The sequence below is a fragment of the Brachyistius frenatus genome, unplaced genomic scaffold, assembly GCF_029030835.1.
Source record: "Brachyistius frenatus isolate BFR_SWC_R1_liver_20210118 unplaced genomic scaffold, ASM2903083v1 Contig_7, whole genome shotgun sequence".
Lineage (NCBI taxonomy): Eukaryota > Metazoa > Chordata > Actinopteri > Embiotocidae > Brachyistius > Brachyistius frenatus.
Genome location: NW_027210606.1, coordinates 9,257,242 through 9,274,949, shown reverse-complemented (window position 1 = coordinate 9,274,949; position 17,708 = coordinate 9,257,242). Strand labels below are relative to the sequence as shown.

Genomic DNA, 17,708 nt, shown 5'->3' with positions numbered 1-17,708 from the left:
GACAAGCCCAAGTACTATATAAAAGTGTTATTTCTGAATATTGTAAGCACAATAACATGTCAGAATTTTAAAGTAACTGCAAATGATATGTTCTCTTTTTCTCTAAACCCAAACTGGATTATGTAGACAGTGATATTAAGTTTACCTTAATGGCATCCAAGCAACCGTGTTCCTCAGCAAGGACAGTGACAATGTCATCCATGCAACCTGAGAATGACAAACAATATCACAGCAAAAGCCTGACTGAGTTTAACAGCATGTTGCTCAGTACTTAGAATGATTACATCCTATTCACTTACCCAAGGTTAAGATGAATTTCAATCTCTCACTTATATCAATATTCTGCAGGAGTCGTCTGCCCTGTAATTGATTCACCGCATTAGATTTTAGGGTGCAACTGTTTTAAAGAGCATGAATTCAGGCATAATAAAAAAAAAATCTTGTATGAATGTCATCTTTTTGTATGGAGAGGTTTTTTTGAAGGATTCTTACTGCACACAATTCAAAGAGCAAAACCCCAAGCGACCAGACATCAGTCTTGGGTCCTGAGGGGAGAGGTGCTTCATCATGGGAGGGATCACTGGGGTGGAAGGAGCCCTGAGCAATCACCTCTGGAGCAAGGTATGATGGGTACCTGAGGCATAAATATGAGAACAGATATTACTTTGACAGCACTTACTGTTGTTAAATCAGTTAATTAAACCGAGCTGATTAAACAGTTCAATGCAAAAACATTCCTACATTCATTACACAGAGATGTTGAGTTTCTGTTATGCTTTGTCTGTTCCATTTCATGTCCAATATGAGAAACTAATACATGATATTGTCCAAACTACATAATCACTCATGTAAAGCGATGACATTGTTCACATTCCTGTCATTAAGTGATGACTAAAACATCTGTTTCTCAGAATGATCTGCGTAGCTGTTTGACAGTTACATTAATTACACTTTCCCCCCAGATGTTTTACTGAAAGTCATGGGTATGTGCCATCCTTCCACATTTCAATCTGCAAAAGGATATTACACAGAGATACTCGGTGGAGCACAAAGGCCTTTGGATTACAATAAAAGTTGAATGATTTGTTACAGTTCCTCAACCAGGAAGCAATTATGATGCCTGGAAAGCTGGTTTCTCTGGAAGAGGATGGGCCAATGTGCATCCATGTCATGGTCAATTGCCTGTTTTTTATTTGTCTAAGAGCAAACATACAAGTGAATCTTTAAACCTGTGCAGACAGCTAACTGTGATGAATGAGGAGACAAAGACATACCCGATGGGAAAATCTACATCTGCTCCATGATCAGTCATGTGATAAAGACCAAACTTTGCCAGCTTGACATTTCCCTACAAAGGCAAAATCCATCGTAGAGTGACAGCATTAAATTCAGGTAAGTATTTCATTTTCTATGAATTGGACAGTCATTTAAACATGAATAAAAAAAAAGCTCAATACTCATATTGAAACAGTACCTTGCAGTCCATGAGCACATTGTGTGCGCTGAGGGCTCTGTGCACCAGACCATGTTTGTTCATAAACTCCAGACCTTCAAGAACCTCATAGGCTATCTGCAGCACCTTTTCTGGGCTAACACAAACACAAATCTTTTTGTGGGTAATGGGATGACAGTGTCAAATAAAATATATGTGGATGAAATTATCCACACTTCCAAAACCCAAGTATTAGAACCTCCACTTCTCTTATCCTCAGCCAGTAGATAGCAAGGTTAATGCATAATATTTACCCTGCCATCAAACACAGTATTCTTATTAGCAGTACAAGGTTGGGATATGTAAGTGCTTACCAGTAAAAATGAAAGGAGGAAAAAAAAACAATGGTTCTCTGATAGACAGTACACTGTGATTACTGCTGAACAATAAATGAGGACATTAATGATCATTATTACCTGGCTGTTTTTCCTTGTTTCTGGAAATCACTTAAACCGCTCTCGTAGTGTTCAGCAACAACAATCAGCCGTTCTACACAGCAAGACAAAACCAAACAACTGAGTTATTAAAATCAATAATAATTTGTTATGAGTAAGCATGTATTAACAATACATCTGTTTCTGATCTAAGTCTAACAAGATCAATAAAATGTTGTGAAGCATAGTCATTTGTAAAAAAAATTGTTAAAATGAAAAGAACATATTCATTTTTTAATCACATTAGTATGGTACACAGTATTGCAGTCCAAAACAATAGTCTTGATTTTTGACTCTGTCATAGAGGAGTGTATTAGACGATAATTAATTAATTAATTAATTAATTGTAATATTAGACTATAATTGTAATATAATTTTTCCAACAAACTAAAAAGCCGAGGACCAACACAACCAGGGACTACACTTTAAAAAAAAAATCTCCTCTACTGGGAGAGTACTTTCTGAATGTTCATGAACTTTAGGGGTGGACACAGCCTCAGTAACTCAAATTGTTACTTTACAGGCCATAGTTTTTGGTGTTTTGTAAAATAACATTCATTTACCGCTTGTAATTACAAAGCTGATCTGGATAAAGTTCATCAAGGACACAATATAAAATAAAAATGAAAACATACAATTGTATCAAACGTGAGTACAACAGAATTGTGGCCCTGACATGGGGCCAGGCAGAAAGTCATACCATGTTTCCCTCTGGAAATGTCCACATACTGGCAGAGTCTGGGGTGAGTGATGGTCTTGAGGATCTGGAAACGTCCCAGGATTTTAATGGAGTTGGGTGTAAGAGGAAGTCCGTTGCTACCACAGACATCATGTGGGAGAGCAGAGGCAAAGAAGGTGAAGGCCCCCAGCTGGGCGTCTTTGAGAGGCCTCATGGTGCCACTGGCCTGAAACACAGACCGTGGAAATAAAATGAATTTGATCTACAGCCAATTTCTCATTCATGGTATTCATTGTTAACACGGTTTGAAAACATAACAAAACAAAACAAAAATCAGGCAAAGATCATCATCAGAGCAAATAGGTTAACATAGGTTAACACTGACATTTTATTACAACACCATGTACTTGTGATCACAGTATGTTAAGATACAAAAGACCCAGAGTGAGCGTGTAATGATGCTGCAGGTCAAATCCACAGTGTGCATGGAGCTCAGTTAAACAAACAACTGCCTTCTCGGCCTGCTAGGAGAATGATGAAGAGTGCATTACCTCAAAAATGTGTCTTCTCACGCTTAATGGGAAGGCTGAATGCTCATGTCGGTAGAGTGAAACTGAAACGACTATTATTGTCCAAATATGTTTGAAATGAATCCTTTTCCTGCCTCTGCGACGTGACGGGAACAGCTGAGTGCACGTGATCCACGACGTATATTTCGCGCGACAAACAAGTGTATGGATGACAACTTTCTCAGACCAAAATAATGATTGTGGAACTTAAATCCATCAAAAAACACATCCTCAGCGAAGTTGTCATTGAATATATACTTTTTATTTTTTATTTTATTTTGAATGTGTTAGTTTATTATGCTGTTAATTACAAACAGGCAATTGCTGTTGACGCCTAAAATATCATCGATCTATAAAACATGTGCTAGCGCAGGAAAGCCTGTTTTCATCGTTTCCGTATACTGTAAAGATCTATCTTCTGGGTCCTGGTCCGGGTCCTGACGAGCCTCTGCGGCTGGCTGATCCAGAGAGGCTTCCGTAGCAGCTGTCAAGCCCCCCCAGCCCTCCCTGAAACGTGTTGGGGTCGCGGGTGGTCAGAGTCCATGTAAGTTAAAAAAAAAAAAAAAAAAAAACAGAAGCTCTATTAATATATAACCTAATAATGAATATGTAATAATCGTATTGCTTTACCTTTCTATCGCTGTATTTGATTCGGAAGCTTTCAGTGACGTCTCTAACCTGCCCACGGTGTGAGCTACACGAGAGGTAGCTTCAAGTCCACTTGATTTTCCTTCTTCATACGCAACGTTAGTTCATGAAGCTCGAGCTGAACCGGCTGATCGCTTTACTGCTTTAACTTGCCTGCTTTAACTCAACTCATGTTGAGTGCACAATATTGACTGCTCACGATGCACAGTTCATTGTAATGACGTGATTTAGCATTACCTCAACACGTTGTTTGATTACTGTGATTTTCAAACGATTTCATGATTTGATCTTTGTCTTATTGTCTAATTGAAGTCTGAAACAATGTTTAGCTGTCCGGGAATGTTGTGTAACAGATAAAAAGAAAATGGGTATTTATTATAGTGTAGGTTTTCTGTATACTGAAGCCAAAAACCCAAAGCATTACATAGGATCTTGTATAAATAGAACAAATCAAGCAAATGTTCACATTAGAAAAGCAAAGGATTAATAATATTTATCATTCAAATGAACAGATCCCTTAAAAAAAAAAAAAAAAACATCTAGACATTTATAAACGGCAGATTAAGCAATTTATTGAAATTGTATTCCTTGTAACCTTGTAATTAAGAATAACAAAACCTCAAACAAAATGTGTTTCTCTATTTTTTTCTGAAAGTCCAATTAAGTTGTATATGAATTATATATATTTCTAGGTATAAGCTAAAGTATTTTATGTCAATATTGTCTTGGCTCGTGCACAGCCGACTCTAATTTTTAATATTTTGGCAAAGTGACGAAATTGCGTAATGCACACTGGCCCAAAAAAAACATTTCACACACGCAATCAGTGGAACAGGAGCATCAGTAAGTCGGAAAATAAGTTTTCGTAAGCATTACAACTCACACAAAACTAGTCCTTTAAAAAAAAAAAAAATCTAAATGTGACCCATTCTGTCCAATACAAAAACATGTCATTATAATATGTTCTCCCGCTCATATGTGCAGATAGCCAGCTAAAGATTCCCTCATCAGTCCTAACTTTTCTTGGGACTGCTGGATGTATTTTGGCCTGTCGGAGCACACACGTGCTTACATTACTTTGTCATTTCCATGCTCTTGTTTTGCTTTTAAATGATGTGATTCATAACACAATTAATCAATGTATTTAGAAAATGCTATTCTGAACTAAACCCATCACCAGCTGCAGCACCATCAGGTTACTGTGACAATAAGTCAAGCAGACATTTAGTACCATTATTTGTTTTTGGTTTCACCGAGACAGGACAGCCGTCAAGCAGTCAAACTAGAAATTGCCTTCTTTAATTTTCATCCAGCATCGTGTCATTTAAAGATTAAAAACAACCGATTGCTGTTATGTTATGCTTTTATGACAATTTGACTCCAGAATGTTGTTAAAGACAAATAGTTTGAAGGAATACGAAGGTGCTTGATTGAACAAAGGAAGGAATTAAACAGGTTGTGATATACCAGAGGTTTTTATTTATGGATCCGGTCAAAAGCAAATACCCAATAACTCCTGTAACCAGCTTTTTTTTTTGTCCATGGTAGAACACATTATTAATATAATCAATGACAAGTATCGAAATTCTAATCAATAGATTGTCTGTCAATAATCAAATAATTAATCAACCGATCCTATTAATCGTATTGTATTAATAATTTGATGTTATGTAAAAATACTGTATTTTGAAAATATAATTTTGCAACAAACAGTAAACATTTTTACTGATTATAATTTAATCAATGATTTCAAAAACAATTGATATACGAACTATTAATGAAAACTGATGAAAGCAGCATACATCATGTGGGAGAGCCTCAGTATTTCTGTTTTGCCATACTCTCAGGCCGTCTGTATTCTTGGCAATGTGTTATATTTTAAGACATTTATAAAACAGCCTGTGAGAGTATAGCTTATACACAGTTGCCTGTACCTTTTTTACAGTTAAATTATAACTGAACCTTTTGTGTTGACAAGTACAAGTTTAGAAGAGTGTCTCTGTTTTATGCCACTAAAGGCAGAGGAATACGATCGCATGTGTCTTGAAAACCAGTGGCTACATCTGGTGCTGAAGGCAAGATACATCACGCTTTCTTTTTGATCAAAATGTGTAAGGCCTTCTAATGCCTTCAGGTGGTGCTGGCACCCTGCATTCTCATTTCATTCATAATGGTCTGGTGGACAGACAGGTTGGGAAGTATCCCCCTACGGTATTTTTCTAACGTGGGAATGAACCATGAAAAAAGGGAAACACTTGTGTCCCAGTGGATCTTCTCACACAGCAGCAACGCACCAGAGAAAGCTAGTGGTTAAATATGACAGATTTACATATTTTATTCAAACCACCTGTGTAGCCTGTGTCTAAGAATTAAGTATTATCTTTGATGTTTTAATTTGAGAATGGATGTAGACATAAAGTGTCTATTTTTTACTAAGACTTAGAGTTCAAGTAGCTCGAGGCCATAAGATAACCAGTAACAGTTAACCTCAGCTGCAAACCACAACATGAGTCCATTTTCATATAGTGAAGACAGGTAAATTGGGCAGGCTTAAGGCTGGTGACAGCCCACGTCACTTTGCATTATTAACACATTTGGCTATTTCCATCTAAAATCCCAAACTCGTACCTCAACCTCGCGATCCATTTTCAGAGGTTATCCATATGAGATCAGCCTTTTTATGGCTCTTGTTATTACTCCACCACTGGGCCTGTTTAAATCAATTCAGTTTCTCAAAAAAAACTATGCTTTGATCCTTGATTTTATCAACTCCAGCTCTTTTGTGTTTCTAATTTCCTCATCCCCCAACATTTTGTTTTCATCTCAGGCCAGCTGTTGTTTTCCAGTGCCTCCCTGTAATATGTGTAAGAAGTTTTCTTCTCCATGCCTCAGCCTTGCAAAAATCCTTCTTTTCCTCCTTTTTCAAAAAGTAATTTCCAGAGTGTAACATTAGAAAGGAGCATCACCCCAAAGTCAAACTGGTGTCCATCTAAGGATAAACAATCTAAGTGATGATTTAATCACTTACTACTGTAAAAGACAGATGAATATTCAACCAAGTGTTTGGTTTGATGAATCTGATGTGCAACTGAAATGTTGCAGAATCCTTTCAGATTTGTTGATATATTTTCCCATTTGTCTAAAAAAAACAACTGGTGTTTGTCTCTCTTAGCGTGACCTGTGAACAGATGTCAAATTTTGTCACCTCAGGCAACGAGCCAAGGTATAGCAGTCATGAAGATCCCACATGCTTCATACCTACTGAGGCTGCACATTATGGAAAACATATGAACAGGTTTGCTCTGTTAGACGTATTTCAGTCAGGCATTCACTGTGATTCATACAGTATTTAATGATGGATACATTCTAACACTACCACAGCATGAATTTATGATACTGTTGCAGTGAAACAGGACAATGTAATGACCTATAGTCCTACAGAGCAGACCTGGAACACATTCCACGTTGTGGAAATTACAATGTTCAATTTATGTTGAGACTATCTGAGAACAGTTCACTAAACTCTGTGGTCATTTTGGAGGCTGTAGTTTGTGGTTGAGTTGTACTGGAATGCAAACCTTGTAACTCAAAGATATCCTTGTTGATGTCCAGCACGGTACTTTAGGACACCATCTATTTTCACAAAGTAGTGTCACCCAAGTTTATTTAAAATGAGGAATGGGGTGACTTCACTGTACAAACCATTTAAACACTTGCTGCAGACTTTACATACATTTTATTTGATGTTTAAAGACAATATTTTTGCTACATTGTTGCTCCATTATGTCTACCACAAGCTTTTCTGATTGCATTTTGTGTTCTTGAGATTGTAGTGTGTCTGTTTTTTTGTTGCTGTAGGTTTTTAGCTCGCTCTTTAGTCAAGATGTCAAGTCATAATCCTTTGTTGAGGCTGGAGCAGCGAGCAGCGGAGGCTGACCAGATCATCGAGTACCTCAAACAGCAAATACAGCTACTAAAGGAGAAAGCCAGTAAGACACACATACACACTCACAAAAATGCTCAACATAGACTGTTTGCCCCCCCCCATTAAAATGTATTTAGGTTTTTAGTTGGGCTACAACGATAAGTCGATATGTTAACGTTAAGATTCTCTGGTGGCAACATTATCTTAATTTAGAATATTTTTTGTTTCCTTTAGTCCTCCATGATAATAAACTGAATATCTACGTGCTGTGGACTGTTGGTCGGAACAAATCAAAACATTTGCACATTGCTGCATTGCACATTGGGCTTTGAAAAGCACAGGTTGATATTTTTTGCCATTTTCTGATGTTTTATAGACAAAATCGATTGATCGAGAATATAACAACAGATTGATTGAGAATGAAAATAAGTGCAAAAATGCAAAAAGTCTTAATGCTGTGTTCCCTTTAAATTGGAATATATAATGAATACTGTACAAATGTCTTTATTATTATTGTAAAAATGTGATAATGTTTGGAAAAAATTGCGTAATTACAAGACCCCTGGGTAGAGTTAATCAAATGTGTTGATTGGAAAGGTAGAAAATCCTTTTTTACTCGAGAATAATCTATAGTCTAATATTTTAGTGCTGTTGTTTATTTGTAAGAGTTAAGAAGCAGTTCCTAAAATGTCCTGTGGGAAGTTAAAATTCAATTCTATGCTGTCCGGTTTGCCTTTGCAGTTGTCCAGGCCAGTGTTAGAGAAGAGAAGAAACTGATGGTGGAAAATGCCAAATTAAAGAATGACATTGAGGAACTGAAAAAACAGCTGCTGGAGAAAGAAAAGAGGAGGGGAGGTATGTTAAGTTTTTTTTCCCAGCACGACTTCCATCACAGATCAACTGTTTGTTTGTCTTTAAAAATACTTTGATGTTGTAGTCCTTTTTGTCCCATCAGTGATGACATCTTGGGCATTTCGCCTCAACCCACTATCAACAGCTCTTTTTTTGTCTTTATTATAAGCGGCAATATTGCTTTAAGAATTCCCATTCGGGTGATGGGGACAACATGTGTCGGCTATACTGCCTCTGACATACGTTGACATTCAAGGGCAAATAGCTCAGATTATTTAATGTTTTCCAGAGAGAAGATGCAGGAATTGAAAGGGGGCTGGAAGAAAAAAGAGATTTCTCAAAAAACTCAACATGCTTTGTAACATTGAAGGAATGTGTTCCAATACACTCAAGACAATGTTTTTTTCCACATGTTGTATATGATTGTGATGTTTATTTTTGAGGTTTCTTTTCAATGGCTTTAAGGTGGTTTGAATTAGCTTAATCAAATCAAGGAAAGATATGGACCTTTTTGAAAAGAACTTCAATCGGCTTTTGCCAATTTGTTTTTGAGATTAGAAAACCGTACTATTCAATGTGTCTATAATAATGCCTTGAAAATTGCAATATTTCTGCAGCCAAGAAAAATAAAAACAGTGACAATTGGTTGATTGTTAAAAATGGATTATCAACTTTTCTGTAACACCATTTTAAAGTTTTAGATCACACCTTTCAGACCCATCCGTGGTTCCATCACATTATGTTGTGTAGTTCCAACCAACAGTTGTTAGAGCTGCCTTAACTGATATTTTTGTCCACTTGGGTTGATGTATTGTTTTTTTTCCAAAGTTTATGTGGTAAACTTGTGAGCAAATATTTACTTTAAAATTAGAACATTAGAATTAATTTATTGTGGTGTTTTTTGTTGTCTAATGGATGGAGGTTCAAAATTGACTCTACTTTTTGCTCTGTTTGAATTTATACCAAAGATTGTATATAAATGTGGACGTAGCTCCCGAGTCTGAAAAACGAGGCAGGTGCGGAAGTGCCTTAAGCTGCAATACCACTGAGTGCCACCAGAGTTTGGCTCCAAAAAGCCTCTGGCTCTGCAAACTCCCATTCGACTTGTCACATAAAATATGAAGTCAATAAAAACATTTTCAAGTTGCTTATTAGTTTTTTGACAGTCCATCTGAAAAAAATCCTGTAATTAATTAGAAAGCAAGCCTCTAAAAGCAGTGTTTTTGGGGGCATGTCTGTTTGATTAACGGGCCTGTGGTGCAGTCAGATTGAGTCCGATTCACCACTCGCTCTCCCCAGCTCGTCCAAATATGGTCGCTTTTGCTCCATACCACTCCGGACTAGCAAGATGGCGTTGGCCAAAACTCGAGGCCCCCATAACTGCCGGTCACAAACGAGTAGGTGACGTCACTGTTGGTTGCTACTTGATTTATACTAACTCCCAATAAAATATCTGTCTCCTCAGCTGCTAAATGCCCCTCTATAAATCAGCAGCTACTTGCTTACTTTGTCTAGTTTGGGCATGTACCATTGTCTAAATATTAAGAGTTGTTTCACTGAACATTTGCATAGTGCAGAAAATGATGTGGGCCAGAAATCCAAAATGAGAAGCCAAACAATTGCTTAAACTAAAATCTCTGCAGAGCTGGGGACCTACAGAGTTAGGTAATAGTTTACTGTTGGTTTGTCACTATGAGCCACATTGATTAGTGCAGCTTTAATTTACATTTGTCGTCAGTATCACAATGTTTTCAGGTATTCAAAACTTGTCAGGCTTAGTTTTGGGAAATCTGCCCAAGACATCTAAAACGGTTCCATTTCGTGTAATCATGCAGCCATTTTGTCTTGGGGTTAAATATTTAACACATTGTTTGTATTATACGTAATATTGTCATAAAGAATAGAAAAGGTTAGTTTTAATTGTAAAAAACCTTCAGGTTAAACTTAGTGGACAGTTTGGGGGAACAGGAGTTTAAGAGGTTATTGCCTGTAATTCCAAGGTAAACGGGACAGGTCCTGCTCTTACGTCCTAACATAGAATTATGGTAATTAAAAGCATTATGGTGACGGTGGTGTGCTTGCAGACCGATGTTTGTCAGACACAGACACTAGATTTCATAGGAATTCAAACATCAGGCGCCTTAAATGAGGTGTTATTGCTTTCTGGGGAGTTATTGTCGGACATTGTTCCCTACTTTATGGGTCCATTTCCTTGTTTCCATCAACTGGGACATTGTGTCATTTTCCCATCCAAACTGTTTGCAGCAGGGGAGCCATCCTCCCACTGGGTGTGTAAATACAGCTCCCCATGTATCATTTCGTTGTATTATGTTGATGCAACCGGCTCTGTGTGTGAAAAGGTACAACTGTAGTGTTGCTTATGTATTTGAAAATTGCATTTTCTCTATTTTGCAGCGGTACAGTCTTTTCAGGCGCACACAATTTAGGATAACAGGAATGTGTGCAGATAATGTCAGACAGAGAAAACATCAGATACTACGTATGATTCCTTATACAACCGTTTCTTTCGACGAATGTTTTTCCTGTGTTCCTCCTGCAGTGCGAGAGGTTGCCATGCCATCAGGTGACACCAGTGTTGAGTGCAATTCGAAGCCCGCCCCTCCCAAACCCTCCGGTCCAGCACCCACTGCTTCCTCTGCTCCTGCTGTCCAGAGCCCCACTCCCAAAGACGAGGGGAAAAAGAAGAAGCCTGAGAAAAAAGGTAATCGCTAAAGAAAAAAGTGCGACTCAATCTAGGATTTTGTTTTTAATCGACTGGAGTTTTCACATCCATAGTCAAAGTTGAAATCAAGCCTGTCTAGATATTTCACATAGTGACATTTGTGTCATTTATTCCTTTTCAGTTTGTTATTAGAACCATATTAAAGCTATAAAGTGACCACCCATCTCTCCCCACTGAGGGATTTATTTGATCTTTAATTAGCATAATGATTCTTATTTAAAAATCCAGTTTTTCTCTGTCAGTAGCGGGCTGGATAGAACATACGGTTCTTCAAAAATAATTTCACCTTCTACAAACATGTTTTTCCATTTTTAAAAGGAAGGTAAAAGTGGAAGTAAAGTCATATAGTGCATCGCAATCATCAAGGTGAGAGTACATAAAAGCATCTACAACTCCAAAAAGTGGTACAAATTAAAAAAAAAAAATACCTTGAGCAGAAAAGAACATAACGGGGCAACATTTTTGACTTTGCCAGAAAATAAAGTGGTAATTGTTGATGCTTGGATGACAGTCTGCTTTCTGTTGTTTGACAGACGGCTCTTGATTGGCACCAAAACGACTGACAGAATTTGGAGAATCAGACAAAATGACCTCAGACTCAACAGCATTAAATTTAAGGAAGGTTCAAGTTGTGTCAGAAAGGTTCAATTTTAAGATTTGCAAGGCTCCTAGGAACTGCGGGTTTTAAATGCACCCATGATTTGGTGTCATCAGCATTTTCTGGCTCATCCAGGAGCTCCTTGTTAGGTGGAATACCAAAAATGACAGAAAAGGGAATTAGATCCATCACTGCATTTTAAGCCTTTTATAATGTGTCAGAAATTCCAGACCAAAACATATGTTCAAGGTTTGCAAGGGAGTGACCATATCTATTCCAGGCATCACTCACATTGGGGTATATTTTAGACAATATGTGGTTAGTATAATGATTTTCCCTGTACATTGAATCAGCCCTTGTCGGGCACAAACAGAAGATAATGAACTTAGTCTGGGATGTTGCCTTTTTGGTCATCATATATGCTGAGCCCCAGGTCCTGCGCCTTCTGTGGTTTGATGGGTAAAAATCGAGCTGGCAGAGAAGCTAAAAGGTAGATGAGATTATATTGTCCGTTTGCACTGATGCCACTGGGGATGAGTATAATAACTTTACCCATGAGATGAAATCGGACCGAGGCCAAATGTTTCAATTATAACTAAAAGATATTTCCACTACACCGTGTCAAATGTTTTCTCAGCAGCCAACAGCACCAGCACTGCTGGAGTGCTGGAGCTGGTAACCTTAAGTGCATTTAATAGTCTCCTGGTGGTGTGGAAGGATTCTCTATGAAATGTATCTTCAACATGTTCTTGTATCCTACCTTAAGCAGTAAAATGGGGCTGTGACTGCTGCATAGTTAGGGATCTTTATTTTTATCTTTTTCTAAATTATCCATTCACTTATGGATCACATGAAACACACGCCACCCTGAGGCCAGTCACTGGGGGGCTTTGTTTTCATTTATGGGAGGAAATTAAATCGGATTCCAGATGGATGCCCACTATTGTCTCAACTATGATTTGTTTTGTGTAATATTCCTTGGATAGATACCAGTTGGCTGAAATATTCTCTGTGCTTTTAAACAAACATTTCCTGTAATATCACGCACATATCTTATAATAACATGAAAACGGTCACAGATGCGGCTCTTCAACGAACATTTTCCTTAGCACATGATGAACAGCTACTGTCTGACTTTCTTTGCTTGAAAATGAAACTTTCCCTCTCTTTGACTAAATTAAACATGGAATTTCAGGGCAAAGTGTGTTTATGCACACTATTTGTGTAACATTATTTCCCAATGTTTTGATGCCAGGAGGGGAAAAAGCAGAGAAGAAGCAGGCAGCCCTCAGCCAAGAGGAGGCCAAGGTGGACGTGTCTCGTCTGGACCTGCGTATCGGACGTATTATCACAGCCGACAAACACCCAGATGCAGACAGTCTCTATGTGGAGCAGGTCGATGTGGGAGAGACCTCTCCCAGGACAGTGGTCAGCGGACTGGTCAAGCACATACCTCTGGACCAGGTACAGTATGAGCACGTCACAAGAATCCCCCACAATGAATGTAGAGATCCATACTCATCTACTGATTCAGTTTGTGTTTATTAGGTTGAAAAGAATTTAAAAAAAAGTCACTTCGCTGTTCAAAACCAATACCCTTGTACTCTTAAAATGGTATTGATTGAGCACGAAGGTCCCGGATCATCTTATCAAGCCAGTTTATAGGTGATTAAAACACTTGCCTGCAAGCGGTCTCATTACAGTGTTTAATATTTGACTGTAGCCGATGTAGCATTCGATGAAAGTTTGTTTTGCATTTTAGCTTCATAATTCCCCACACAGGTTGTATTTGAGAGTTGTTTTCAGACACAAGAGAAGTGTATTCTGTGTGTATTCTTGAGTATGTCCATCTTGAGTATGTCCATGTTTCACTAGGGTTATTATAAGAATGTATTAGTCCATTCACAATGTTTTCTTAGATAAGTTCTTTTGTGATACCTTTTCTTTGTAACTCAATATTTAATGGTGGGGATTCCGTACCTTTCACAGAATATCAGTGCTCGTGTTTATTTTCACAGATTTATGATTTGCTCCTAAAACGGACTAATTTGAAAGCTGTATTTCATTTTAAATGAAAAGCATTATTTACTTTTATGGTCATCAGTATTTGAGTCTAATCAAGACCAGGAAGCCTTTGTGCGTTACACTTACATTATGCTCTTTGTAGACACTGTATGTCATTAAAATGGAAAAATACAGTATGCCTGCCAAAATCATGTGTAACAAACACTGTCTAGCTTTTTCATGAAAGTTATTACATTTATATACTTTATACTTGGAAGTGACAGCAGTTTTTCCATGCACACAGGCAAATATTAGACATTAGCTACTTATAATGATTGACTGTGTTGCAGCAATGACATTAAGCAGTGCAGGCTTATTAAGTGCTCCCTGACTGCAGTTAGAAAGAGGGTGAAATATCTGAGGACATGCATGATTGGTTTTGTGACTATACATACTGTATGAGTGTGGGTAAATAAAAAGCACCATTTAGAAATACCACTCCTACACAGGCTGATACAATAACTGTCCCAGTACAAATAAATATTGGTCAAATTGAACAGAGTTTTGTAAATACTACCATAAAACCTTCATGATCCCCCCTGGCTTGGCAATACTGCCCACAGATGAAAAATGAAAACCACCAAGAAAACCCTGTCAAAGCATCATGTGTGTTGTTAAATTTAAATCGAAAGGAATGATTATTTTCTAAGATCTGATATTCATCATCTTATTAAATGCTGATTTATTTCTTCTCAGTTTTTGCAGAAACTGCCTCTGTTTCTTTTTTAAGTTTTGGTAAGCCACAGAGGTCTCTGGGTTCCAGAGTCTAATGTTTTCCTGTTTGCTGCCTTTGGTTTATGAAATGAGGCAAATAAATCAAAGACACAGTCATTGAAACATAATTGATCGGAGCTGGCATTAATTATTGTTTCTGTTGGATTATGAAATTCTCAGTCCTCTCACCAAACAGACCACGAGTCAAAGGTGTTTGTGTTTTTTAATTTAAGTAAATTGGATGTAATTTGTTTTTCTTCTCTGTTGTTAAGGACATATGGGCTGCAGAAATGCACTTAATCCTGTTTCTCCCATGCAGATGCAGAACCGCATGGCAATCTTGATGTGTAACCTGAAGCCAGCCAAGATGAGAGGAGTGGTCTCCCAGGCTATGGTCATGTGTGCCAGCTCACCAGACAAGGTGGAAATCCTTGATCCTCCAAGTGGAGCAGTGCCAGGAGACAGAGTAACTTTCCAGGGCTTCCCAGGTACCCTTTACCCTCATCACTATAGTTCATTTGTCAAAAATGTGTTGATCATTGGGTTTAGGAATATATATTCCAGCACACCAACACAACAGGCATTAGAAATGTTTTTCTTCACCCTTGAGTGACTGTGATTGTCACTCACTTGATTCTGAGAAAATTCCCCACTATAGTATCCTCAAACTGCCTCTATCTTTAGGAAATGAAGGGTGTCCTAGAACCTTCTTACTGCCAGAATCAACACAGCAGTTTGAACATCCATTTCTCTGAAGTCACCAATCATTATGTGCTTTCAGACCCCCTGAACTTTCTCATCAGAGGGCTGCTCCGTTCTGTTTGGTGGTGGCTAAATGGCCTGTGACTGCTGATTTGTCGGGCTAATCAACATTCATTGCTAAGAATGTAAACAACACTTTTTTGTAGTCAGTTGGAAAGATAAGTGTCCTAATTGTCCCATTAAGTTCAACTGTTATAATTGAACTTGCAATTCCCTATCAATTAACACATTAACTGGACCATACAGGAGTTCCTTTCCTGTGAAGTATTTCAAACATAATCTCGAATAATGTGTGGCCTGAAAAAAACAAAAAACAAATCACCAACACCATGAGGATCCCAGTGTGGTTGTGAAAATGTGCAAAGTAGAAGGATATGGGAATAACAAGACTAATCCTCTTCTCCTGAGAACAAAAACCACAGTGGAAGTTCCCTTTTAAAACCAGTAAAGAAGAGGATATAATGAAGGTGGATCTGTGGTCCAAGCACCCACAGCCCAGCTGCATCAGTCGAGTCTGTCATCGTGCAGTACATACAGTATGTCCCAAACACTCTTAAGGGCAGTTTGATTCATGAGGGATCCCTTCAGCTAAAAATAATTTATGGATCCAACATTAAAAAGAGTTGTATTCTAACCAGCCTCTGAAAACATGGTTCATGAGAAAACAAAAGACGTGGAGGACAGAGCAAAAATGGGATTTGCTGTTGGCATGCCAATCTGTTAAGCTCATCTTTTTTCTTTTCTTTTTGTCCACAATAAGCTAAAAAAAAAAAAAAAATAGGCTGTTGAAAAGTACATTCAAAATAAGGAATAAAAGAGGTTTTTGCTCCTTTCTAGTTGTCCTCTTCTGTCCCACCAAAGCTCTTTCCTACAGATTCAATTACAGCTCTACTGGTGTGAGTCCTCTGTCGTAATTGCTCACATTTCCCCCAACTAATGGGGCCCAGCACTTCTGCTTGAACTTAACAATGTACGCAAGTTGCTCATCAAAACCTCTTTCACGCTTCTGATCAAAACGGATTGTGCCCACTCTTGGGTTGTAAACCGGCAGAAATCCCAGCCTTGGGAAATGAAACACATTTGTGTCCCCATACCATGAGATGGTTCTGTCGAGCAGAAAAAGTCAACACCAGACAGAAGCCAACCAGCCACTACTGGCTATGAATTTTAACAAATGCCAAGCAAGATCAAAAACAAAGCCGTCATGAAATGAGAACCTCACCTAATGTTTTTTCCTTGGATGCATATTTCGGTCCTGCGAAATTCTGTTTAGATGGTTTGAATTACAGCTTAGAGCAAATGGCAGTTTCAAAAAGCTGAGGTTCTAATAAAACATGGTAGAAAGTCAGTCACAATTCATACGGGAGAAATTCAATTAGGATTAGCCTGAGAAATCACGAGTACAACTAATGGTTATTTGCTCACAATTTGTACTGGCTTAAGTGTATTATACGGATTGTATCAGTCATGAGGTCATCTATTAATGTGTCTTCAATGAATGAATGCATGGATATGTTAAAACTGTGTGTGGGTAAGTTATACAAGAAAGTGACGTGTCATAAAAACTTCATAAAACATCAGACCTGGATCCATCAGCATGTGTGATAGATGAGTAGAAGAAAACAGACTTTTTCCATTGCAGGTGAACCAGACAAGGAACTGAACCCCAAAAAGAAAGTGTGGGAGCAGGTTCAGCCAGATCTGCGCACGGATGACCAGTGTGTTGCAACCTACAAGGGTGCTGCCTTTGAAGTCGCCGGCAAGGGAGTGTGCAGAGCCCAAACCATGAGCAACAGTGGAATTAAATAAAATAACAGAGCTGGTTGAAATAGCTCTGTGTTTACTTTGCAATCATCTCCTGTGATGACCATGATGTTGTTGAGAAACAGGAGGAATGGAAGTAAATGCTTTGAAGATGTTTAATAAAGGGTTTTGAAAATTATTTATACTTTTTCTCAAGTGTGTCCTCAAAATCTGTTCAATGACCATCAGCTCTTTTGGACCTCTAAAGTACACACAATCATGAAAAACAAATGTTATGATTAAATTCCTAAAGTTTGACTCTTCTCCAGAGGCATGTTAACTTGATTCAGCTTTGATTTTAAGGCTAAAACACTAAAGGACATGCCGAACTGGACTTGAACAGGATTATACTTGAACTAGTACTGGTCATTTTAATGAGCAGGAGAGGAAATGGGGATGTTACTCTACAAAGCCCAACAGAAACA

At 38.1% G+C, this 17,708-nt stretch overlaps 2 protein-coding genes across 2 annotated transcripts in view; one reads left to right on the top strand and one right to left on the bottom strand.

Moving 5' to 3' along the window:
* Window positions 1-3,279, bottom strand: part of tbck (TBC1 domain containing kinase) — a 45,765-nt gene extending 42,486 nt beyond the window's left edge. The window contains exons 1-8 of the mRNA XM_069689369.1: window positions 3,157-3,279; window positions 2,627-2,831; window positions 1,909-1,981; window positions 1,475-1,589; window positions 1,275-1,348; window positions 493-634; window positions 300-360; window positions 146-207 (exon numbers count right to left, since the gene is read on the bottom strand). Of these exons, the coding sequence (XP_069545470.1) occupies window positions 146-207; window positions 300-360; window positions 493-634; window positions 1,275-1,348; window positions 1,475-1,589; window positions 1,909-1,981; window positions 2,627-2,819 (720 nt within the window). The 5' untranslated portion in view covers window positions 2,820-2,831; window positions 3,157-3,279. The remainder of the gene's footprint in view (window positions 1-145; window positions 208-299; window positions 361-492; window positions 635-1,274; window positions 1,349-1,474; window positions 1,590-1,908; window positions 1,982-2,626; window positions 2,832-3,156) is intronic.
* A 357-nt stretch (window positions 3,280-3,636) lies between these two features.
* Window positions 3,637-17,422, top strand: aimp1a (aminoacyl tRNA synthetase complex interacting multifunctional protein 1a). Its single transcript, XM_069689367.1, has 7 exons — window positions 3,637-3,718; window positions 7,681-7,811; window positions 8,489-8,602; window positions 11,160-11,321; window positions 13,196-13,404; window positions 15,038-15,206; window positions 17,123-17,422. Coding segments are annotated over exons 1-7 (954 nt in total). The 5' UTR covers window positions 3,637-3,716; the 3' UTR covers window positions 17,290-17,422.
* The last annotated feature ends 286 nt before the right edge of the window (window positions 17,423-17,708 follow it).

Coding starts and splice junctions, on each gene's coding strand:
- aimp1a (XM_069689367.1), top strand. Junction 8,603..11,159: donor GAAAGAAAAGAGGAGGGGAG/GTATGTTAAGTT, acceptor TTCCTCCTGCAG/TGCGAGAGGTTGCCATGCCA. Junction 11,322..13,195: donor GAAGAAGCCTGAGAAAAAAG/GTAATCGCTAAA, acceptor TTTTGATGCCAG/GAGGGGAAAAAGCAGAGAAG.